The sequence below is a fragment of the Dermacentor silvarum genome, chromosome 5 (assembly GCF_013339745.2).
Source record: "Dermacentor silvarum isolate Dsil-2018 chromosome 5, BIME_Dsil_1.4, whole genome shotgun sequence".
Lineage (NCBI taxonomy): Eukaryota > Metazoa > Arthropoda > Arachnida > Ixodida > Ixodidae > Dermacentor > Dermacentor silvarum.
Window position 1 is genome coordinate 65,249,570 of NC_051158.1, and position 10,051 is coordinate 65,259,620.

At 45.2% G+C, this 10,051-nt stretch overlaps 1 protein-coding gene across 1 annotated transcript in view; it reads left to right on the top strand.

Moving 5' to 3' along the window:
• Nucleotides 1–2,442: 2,442 nt before the first annotated feature.
• LOC125945702 (uncharacterized) overlaps nt 2,443–10,051 on the top strand; it is a 10,021-nt gene continuing 2,412 nt past the window's right edge. Inside the window, exons 1-4 of the mRNA XM_049667947.1 lie at nt 2,443–2,670; nt 5,724–5,950; nt 7,778–7,804; nt 9,571–9,680. Coding sequence (XP_049523904.1) covers nt 2,443–2,670; nt 5,724–5,950; nt 7,778–7,804; nt 9,571–9,680 — 592 coding nt within the window. The remainder of the gene's footprint in view (nt 2,671–5,723; nt 5,951–7,777; nt 7,805–9,570; nt 9,681–10,051) is intronic.

The following is a 10,051-nucleotide window of genomic DNA, read 5'->3' on the forward strand; positions in this document are numbered from 1 at the left end:
GAGTAGCGAGGAAGAAGAAATTGGGCAAGGTGGAAGCCATTCACGTTCTACGTCGACGAGTGGCATCGCTGCACTGAACCGCCATGGCGCAGGTACAATGATAGTCCTCATACATTATCTATCTTCCTTGCACGAAGCGCTTCGGACAAAATGTTTTGGAGCAGTTGGAACAGTTTTCCTCAAAGCCTAATAGGGCCTGAAATACTGGCTCGCGATGGACGTCCAGTGATTAAAACCGTTGTTGCCGTTAATGAACAACGGGTGAACTGCCTCATAGCCTAATGAGCGTTAACCTGCTTCATCACAGACCTAATTGGCATAGCGAAGACGCACTAGCGCAGGCGTATACAAGATTACCGGAAGACGTATGCGAGAGTAGCGGCGCTATGCTGACGGCCTCGAATGCTGTTATGCCATCAATGAAGATGACATTATGACGCAGTAATTTTGACCCGCTGAATGTCTTCAACGTGCCATGCATATAACAGTAACATCGCTCTCGCATCTCGGCCACACCGGTATGCAGCAACTGAGGTCTGGAATCGAACTTGCTACATAATACTTCTCTTTAAGTTTATTTTCTACTCTCTTCTGTTTATTTATTTTTTATTTCTCGCGTTTTACCTAAAGCTACATGTATATCGCTGCGGTCCACGCCTATTTCATTGGAGACCAAAGTGGTAGGATCGATCAGGGTTCTGTTTTTCAACTCTCACATCACGACCTCCGCGAACGAATGAAAACGATTCAAGCACGCCCGACACGTGGGATGTTACTTTCCTAGCGGAATGGGTAATTTACTAACGCGATTGACGGTTTGAGTTGACTGGCTTAATGCACGACCTGGATGTTTGACTATTTGACTGACTAGCCTCATTTTTGTTGGACTATACGTCTGCATGCACATAGATCTGAGTGTCAGGATGGCTCTAATTGTTTGATCAGGGAATCTCGTGAACGGTATAGAGCTAATCAGTGACCGAGTCTCTCGCCTTAGTTCCCAGTACTCCTCTGCTACACATAATGCCGGCCTGAATAACAGATCGATTTATTGCCTAAATAGCTGATTGGTGGGTGGCAGACTGAAAGGGCTATACTGACGTGATAGTTTCGACGGTTCATATTTTATTGCGTTAAAGGAATGTCATAGACCTCTAAACCCTAGAAAAGATTTTCAAAGGACACAGAGCACTCTAAATAACTTATATAATAGCCTTAGTACTGTCAGTTCCGGTTTCGTTTCCCGGAAGGATACTGTGTCGTGACGTGACGACACAGTATCTTTCTGGGAAACGAAACTGAAAGCAGCTGTAGAAGAGCCATTATATTAAATTATTAACGGCGCTCTAAGCTTCTCACTATTCTTATAGTGTTTAGAAGTCTAGGACACTTTCATTTACCAAAAGAAATGAACAGTCGAAAATAATGCTTGCAAATATCCGTCGCACCAGATATCCGGTTTAACCGGAGAGAAGTGAATCAGGTCTCGAAAACCGGTTATCTGGATTTCAAGAAACGAATATTCAGGATACCCACTTTAAATAACCGGTTAGCTGGAGATATTCGAATATTCTGACACGAATACTTGGAGTCACTAACAACTTATTAAAACTTTCGGTTCTATTGCATGAGTACGTATTCCAAATATATTACAAAACATTAGAAACATAAGAATATATACGACAGAGAAAGAGAGGTAATTGCGGCACAAGTACGAAAAACTAATATCCGGCTATCCGAATATCCGGATACTATTAACCTAATAGCCAACCGAATAACTGATCACTTCTGTTATCCGGTTTTCAAGTTCGAATAACCGGTGAATCAAATAAACCGGATGACCGGTTTGACGTTAGTGCACTAGTCGTAAAATATCACAGTAGTACTCCTTTAATAAATGCATGGCTGAGTTGCTAGCTGAGTGACTACCTGAAGGTCTGACATGGCCAACGGCCCTGTGCGACTGATCGTAACTTACCAACTAAACAATTGCCTTAGTGTCTTAGTGATTGGAAGTCACAGACGAGACTACATACTGATCGACCTAAACGAATATCTGACTAATTGGGTGGCTGAGATCATGTCTCATTTCTTGCATAAACAAATTCATCACCACTTTTCCTGTTCGTAGTTACTGTCGGCTGTAACGTTCTGCGTGCCCCGCCCAAACTTGCGTAAGCCCGCACTTTCTACGTAAACTCCTCTTGCACCTCTAACGCTATAACACTTCTTGTGACACAAAAGAATAATTTGCGTTACGACGTTTATATTTTCAGATTTTGCATTTGCTCGTTATCTGACTTCTGTCAATGATGTAATTCAATTTTTTTTGTTGCATTTTACCGCTGTACTTCCAGGTTTTCTGTTATGTTTGTTGTTTTTATTTTCTGTTCATTGTGTAACTTTCAGAAATAACTGAAATGAAATGAAACATAATTTCAGATGCCACAGAAAACGCACGGCACCAAGTCGCCTCCAGACGCTCAGGGGTCGCCGGCAGATGGCTCTAAATCACCCGACGGCGTGGACTCCGTGCCAGCCGTGGCCACCAGGCAGCCCGTTGGCGTCGTACAGGGTCTCCCCTTCCCGGGGCTCAAGAAGGGAGCTCGCGGTGGCGCGGCTCCGTCACGAAACCGCTCCATGTCAATCATGCCGCCAGCACGGGCCGAGGTCGGTCGCCAGACTTACTTTTTAAATTTATTGGTGCTGCGATCTTTTACAAGACCTTAGCAAGGTGGCCATACAATATACAAGTAAACATCCGTTGGAAACTGCAAACACAATTCCAAAAGAAATCACAGACCAATTCATAAATAAGTCATAAGTCATGATCAAGGAACACAAATGCAACACAAGCATATAATGTAGCACAAAAGATGTTAGGAAGTAAAGATAGGTTTCAAACATTTGTAGTGACGTTTGTGATACCGGCAGCTCCTGAATGGAACGGCAAATAAGAGCCGTTAGCTGTATTAGAAAAGTGCTCTTCTGCAAGAGCAAAGCTGCCTCTATTACCATGACGAAGGCTCGGTAAGCCGGAAAAAAAGAATAAAGAAACGAAATCTGATGGGTAAAAACGCCTCCCTGAAGTGTGACGTCATGGATTCTGACAGCGTCTGTTGGAACTCTGTTTAAAACAAAGGTGTACAGAGGTACACATTGCATTCTAAAGAAATCAAGAACTCAAACCTGGCAAGTTTCCTGAACTTATACGTGGCCGAAACGACCTAAATACGACTACAAACTTTGAAATCTATGACGTCACACTGATGTACGTGTGCATGAGCTTCGGTGTGAAACTTGAAAAAGAAAATTTGCACTTCATTTGTTCGACTGTACTCAGTGGAAAACAAATAATTGAGTAGGAGCTTCGCTCATATGTAAGTACTACATGCTCCCCGTGTTCCTTGACGTTTCTAGGCATAGATGTGTTTCTCGAGGCATGCTTTATTTAAAGCAGTTGTCACCGCCGTGACGTCATAATAATCCGCGAAAGCTAACTGGCTACCCTATCAAAACGGATTCTCTATGGGTTAAACAGCTGCATATTTCATACTGAATTCTTTGTTTGGCACCGCTTGCTGTATTCACCTTTACCGCCAGATGAACAAAACAAGACTTGTCAAGGAGTAATTTAGTTGTTTACCTCATTTAATTCTATTGTCTTAAAGGCGTATATATAACACCAGCGAATCACGGAGTCGGCACTATACCAAACTTGTCGGAAATTGTCGCATTGTGAAAAACAAACGGCGTATTTGAGTGCTTCGCTCGCAGCTAAATTTTTCAGCTGTGTAACTGTAGTGGCAAAGCTCTTAGACTTGCTGACAAAGCGTATGCCAAGCTATGTTGAGTGAACTCACTGATAAAGCACTAGATGGAGCTTACCCATAATAGGACTACTTGTTTGATCCCCGTTTCCTACTGGCCCACGCGTATCTCGGATGCCTGTTCCTGCCGTCCCTCGCCGCTTAACCTGGCTTGCCAGCCATGGCCAAGTGGCTAGGGCGTTTGTTTGCTTCAACTGCGAGAAGTACTTGGTTCGAAACTCACCGCCGGGTACCCTCTGGAATACGAATTTGGAACAAGCGTTCTCCGGCCAGGCAGCCGGCTTTCTTCAGGGGTGCTCACTTGGGAGAGCCTCCGTTGACCCCTTCGTGGGCTAAGTTCCGAATGGCTGCACGCTGCACAAGTGGTGTCGCCATGCGTGCGGCTCAGACGGCACTCTTGCACGGAGCACATAGCGGCGAGCTGCAGTGGAGTCGAACGCACGACCAGCCCAAGCGGTCACCGCAGCTCTGAGCCGCAGCAATGGCTGCCTACCGAAAGTAGCATTCTCTAAGAGAAAAAAAAAGAGAAAAAGAAAAAGCACCGTTTTTCTTTTCATATTTCTTACAAGCAGGCTGTTCAGTTTTCGTATTATTTGCCTTGTAATTTTGTCAACTTGTAGCACTGTTTTATTAGTGAAAACTGTTTTTCATCTTCCACAATTTTCTTTGCTCTTTCGCGTGCTCATATCGTCCAATTATATGACTTGCTTCATTGGTTCACGTTCTGAATGTGCTCTTGCGCGAGATGTGGGTGGTTGTCCCGTCACGCGTGACGCAACTGGAGCTAAATTAAGCCTTACGCGTGTCGTTCGGAGAGGCGTATAGCCCGGCAGTACATTTGTCCATCTGAGCAGAAATGGTCGTGTTTGAGAGAGCGTACTACGTTGTAGTAGGTATACCTGTATTTTAACAAACTCAAGCTGGTGTTCACTATTGGAGTTGTAAGGCCTACAAATGTGCAACATGTTGGAAAAAAAAAATTCACGTTAGCTTGGCTATGCGCTTCTCCCCCTCCACCCCACCCCCCTGCGTTCGATAAGTACGGTCGAAAAATGGTCTGAACAGACTCGGGCAGCAAGACAGCTGGATATCCAAGCCGTTCGACACCGGTGGAACTTTGTCCGTCTCTATAGCGAGCGAGCAAAAAAAAAAAAAAAAAAGTGCGGCCTGCCGCGTCGGGCGCGTTGCAATGGGAGCGAATGTGACAGCCGTAGTTGCATTCTCGGCCGCTTGGCTGGGCCGAACGGCGCTAGTCATCGGCGATGGAACGCGCCGTCGGCTGGCACGCGCGACGGCGTTCCAAGCGCGTTCCTGACGCATCTTTTTTTTTTTATCCAGCGGCCGTGGCTCAGGAATCCCAACCATCTATAAGTGGGGCGCGCCACCAGTGTGTGTGTTTGGGGGGTGGGGGGTCATTCCCTTACGCTAGGGCCCCAAAACACCCTTTGCAAAACAAGCGGGCCCACTACGAGTAGGGAGCAGGCACGATTGCAAAATCGGACCGTAGGACAGCCAATAGCTGTCACATGGGTTAGGCGTATAACCTTTCTAATGCGTGAATAAACGTAAATCGCCTATTTGATTACGTATTTTCTGTACCCTAGTGCACGCACACCGTCTGCAGCACGCGCAAGGCGTTTCACGCACACAACTACGGCTGCGTCTACGATGTAGCCTACGCGATTTTTAAAATTTTATTTCGACAAGAACGTCCACGTAACAAAAGCCTTTCTAACACATCGTGGTCCGACAAAGTGCCACAAGATATCTCTAGCGGCGTTGCTACATACGTCCGTCCTTGACTCCGGCCACCTGGTATTCAGTAAGAGGTAACGCGCTTACGGACAAGCTAAATCATCTGTTGTCTCTCGTCGCGATGTATTTTTATTGCAGGCGAACCCCGCCCTGATGCAGGCGAAGATGGTGCTGCAGAGGCTTCAGGAAGCGCAAAGACAGAAGCAACACGACCAGCAGTTGGCCAAGTTCGAGAAGAAGCAGAAGAAGCGGAAGCAGAACAACGACTTGCCACCCTCGGAACCGGGCTCAAATTTGGCATCGAGGGCTGGCAGCGGTGAGGACCTGGCCGTCCCAAGCCCGATGACCTTAGCAGACCGTGAGCGGTGCGGATACTTGACATTTTAATTTACCCAAGCATTGCGGTAGTTTACACACTTAGGAGGAGGCCAAAGGGCGACCAAGTCTCGCTGGGCCTGTTTCACCGATAGCAGTAAAGAATTGCATTGAAAGGACGATAAACCAGGTGGCCCTTAATTACCATATCAAGGACACCTGACCTCATATACTATCAAATGAACAGAGGAATACAAGACACACACATATGTACACTATACAATAGTGCGAAACAATTGAAGAATTGGCATTGGTGAACATTTCCATCGCTATGATAGGCCAGACAGGGCTAGAACGACACTGGCAAAAAAAATTTACTTCTGCGAGACTGATTGGGATGCGTGTAAACCAGCGCAAAAGGGTTCAGTGTGCCACAAAATGTAGTAGTAGTATTGGAGAAAGTTCATCTAGGAAGCTTGAAATTATCATTTCTAGCGCTTTTCTAAAATAAAAGGAGTGGAGCAAGACCAGCATTAGCATGCATACCTAAATGTGCCAGAAGCAGATAGAAATTTTAAGGATCAATTTCAACTGCCTGTAGAGCGTCGAATCAAATCTTTGTAGATTGGTCGAAGTTGTTTTATACTTTTGGCCTTTTGAGCATATAAAGCATGCAAACTGTATACGCACAGGCGTCGACAAGTCTTGTTGATTAGATGTGGATGTGTGCTATGTAGTTTTAAACCTTTTTGGTATAAATTCTGCAGCAATCGATCGAGAGAAACGCTTGAGTCCATATAGGTATGTAGGTAGTTAGCAGACAATCTGAAATGCAAAAAAATAATAAACAAGAATACTAATCTTTGTATTGAACGTTAACAAGTATTTGAGGGCCATGCTGAGCTGAATAACTGAAGTTAATGTTAGCGCTTAAGAGAAAGCTTTAGTTCATTCACTTCTTATCGCGTAACGAAGAAACAAGCTCTTAGAATATCATCTCTTGCTCTCTCAGCTGCAAAATTTTGAATTTCATGCTGAGAGTTTGTCTTCAAATATTTAGTTACTTTGTGTACATTATTTTCACATAGTGCTGATTCAAGAACACTTCAGAATAACCAAGATCGATATTGTAAATCATAGTTGCACTCTACAAGACCATATCAGTTAGGGGTAAACATTGACATTAGAGGAACTAGCAAGGAACGGGTTTACCTACTTATTGTGAAATATGTTATACTGGCAAATATCTAAGCGCAAATGCACTAGGAAGCACAGTAACTGCGAAAAAAAGTTGCACACGCGATAAGTTTCAAAGCAGTTTTGAACCCCATTTGAACATCGAGTGAAAATGTTCAAAAACATCGAGTGAAAAACTTCAGTATGGTTCTACACATGGAATGTGTGATTTGCTAAACTGTTTTCATACAAAGCTGTCATGACTTTACATACGCGTTTCAATAATACCTTACTGCAAAGCTTATGGAGAAACCAAACGGTGGGGTGTTCTTTTGAAACCCAATAAATATGGAGTACTGTGGCGTTGTGAAAAAAAAAAAAGAGTGAGCACCACCGTTGGTTACAGGGAATTTAATTTTTGGGAAACTGTTCGAATACAGGAAAAAAGCGGTGCTTTGTTCGCTCGTAAAAAAAAAAAGTTTCACTGACATTTCTAGCAGATTGTCTTCTTTCAGACTTGCAAAGGCAAGACGGGAAAAAGATGCATAGTCATGGCTATGCATGTTACTAGGTTGGGATGGTAGCAAACTGGCAAAAGTGTTATTATTTATATGCTGACCAGCAAAAACGCTTGCGTGTCACCTGCTGAACTAATGTAGTTGGGTGCTGAACGATAACCGTGCACATCTTTTCGCTTCCAGTCGGTTGTCCTACGTACCACTTCTGGAGTAAGTACAAATTATCAAGTGCTTTATGACTTTCAATGGATTGCTCAGCAGCTGCAGCTGGCTGCAGCTGCTGATTACCTCACTGATTACCACTGATTACCTCACTTACAATGCAAAAGCACATGAAGATGTGCATACACTTTGCGCAAGCCCAAAAACATCTATTTTGGTGGTCGTTAATATTATATTGTGCGTACCTAAACCACGTCTCGGGCTTGGTCAGAAAATGCAGGGTGCGAATAGCATATGCTGCTGTGAAAATCTCAGCCGAATTTCGCAGTCGAGCGATCCGGGTGGAGCTCGCAAGCAGCGCGTGAAGTCACCTTATCCTGAAAGACTATCTTTTCAGCAGGAACCTTCTGCTCACTCTTTTCGGGCGGCTTTATTTCGTAATGTAGCAGATTTCCATACGCGCCTGCCAATGGATGACATCAAGAAGGGTGTTTCTTCCTACTGTTACTGTGTATATTTATTGATATAACTATATTTAGGACTGTTGCAGTACAGTTAGTTATCGGGTTTATTCTTTCTGTGTTACGTCCCTATTTCGAAGAGCGCTGCCATATCTAGCAGTTAATAAACAGGCTGCAGTAAGCGAACATGTTTTCGACTATCGATAAGAATTACGTACTTTGGACGAAGTCTACTACCGTTTGCGCACGCTAGGTCGCGGCCACGCGCGTGTGCAATGAACTCCGACCACCCTGTTTATTGGTGTCGTAGCTGTCGGGTCTCCTAATTTTGACTAGTTCTGAACGCTCAACTACAGCTTCGACCCACGCGAAACTTAAGGTCAGACCACACGCACCGCTCCAGGTTAGACCCCTTGGCAGACTTCACTTCGCATTGAGCTGTTGAGAGCGCTTCAAAATGCGGAAGTTGGATGCGGCTACTATCCGTCGGTAATGCTGGTGCAGGACAAACCTGTGCGCACCACATAGCACGGTCAGACTGGAGCATATGAGTGCGAGCGCTCACTCAAGTCCTGTCGTGCACTAAGCAAACGCTGTGAATACGCACTGCGTTGACATGAACGGCTTGCTACGTAGCGTAGATACCGCCGCGGGGTGGCGCGACGAGTGCGATGCGTGAGTGCATTGCGGCTCGCTGAGGACAACCGCGGTTGGCGCGTCGTAGGCTCCGAAATCGAAAATAGTGGTGTCTACGTGCACATCCAAAATCAAACGAACTGTGCGCCCCGGTGATTATCAGTAGGCGGAGCGTCGTGGGCACGCCCTGCTCAGCCGTAGCCTTCGCAGTGCAAATCACTAAAAAAAAGGAGCGGAAGAACCGCGAATGGGATCTTTGATTGCCGATAACTTCGCTTCTGCTCAACGCATTGAAGAACTTCATTGCGGCAAAGTATTTCTTACATAGTCTACTTTAGCTTCAAATGACGACTTCAAAAAAAAAAAAAAAGTGTTTCAGGGCCCCTTTGGGCTGAAGCCCTTTGAGAACTGGGTACTAAACAGTTATGCGACTGGTACATGGTCAACAGGTACGAAAACTAACCAATGCATATCATGATGTACCAGGAGTACGCGGGACAAATACAGAGGACGAAAGCCAGCACTCATCATGCGTGCCGCCTTTATCTTTCGTAAGGGATTATTGCGCTGCTTTCTGTCCTATTTGACCCTGTGACAAAGAGCGTCAATCAGTCATGTCATTGTGGCACGCAGATGCGAAAACGATAACCGAAATTCGCGCAGGTTGTATTTTTTTTATCACGATCGTGTTTGCGTGACACCTGCCCTAACGTGCAGGGAGGAACCTTCAACGAGCGAACGCTGGGTGGTGCTGCTGTTGAGCCTCTTTCTTCTGATCCTCAGCGTCGCCCTGTTTGTTGTGCTGTTCGGCCTCTTCGCTCAAACTGGTGAGTGTGCAGACGTTACTCAACACCGATATCTGCTGTATTCCTTGCACGACCGTTATATCGATCGAAGCAACGAAGCGCTACGGAGTATAACACAAAGGCTGCTGCTCAAATTACTCATTACTTATTGCCTCATTACTTTCAAAGCTGCGCTAAAAAATTCGAAGCAACACTGGACAATATGCGACATTAACAGTTGCGCAGCTGTGTGGCAAATAAAGGCCTAGCACGTCCGTTTGAGCCTTGTCATTTAGAAAACAATGGAATATTGTAGACGCAGGCAGGAGCGGCATACCCTTAGAGCTAATGGGGTTGATTTTGTTGTTGTCGCGAGCGCCTCTTGTGTGCAGAAGCAAACACGTAAACCTGGT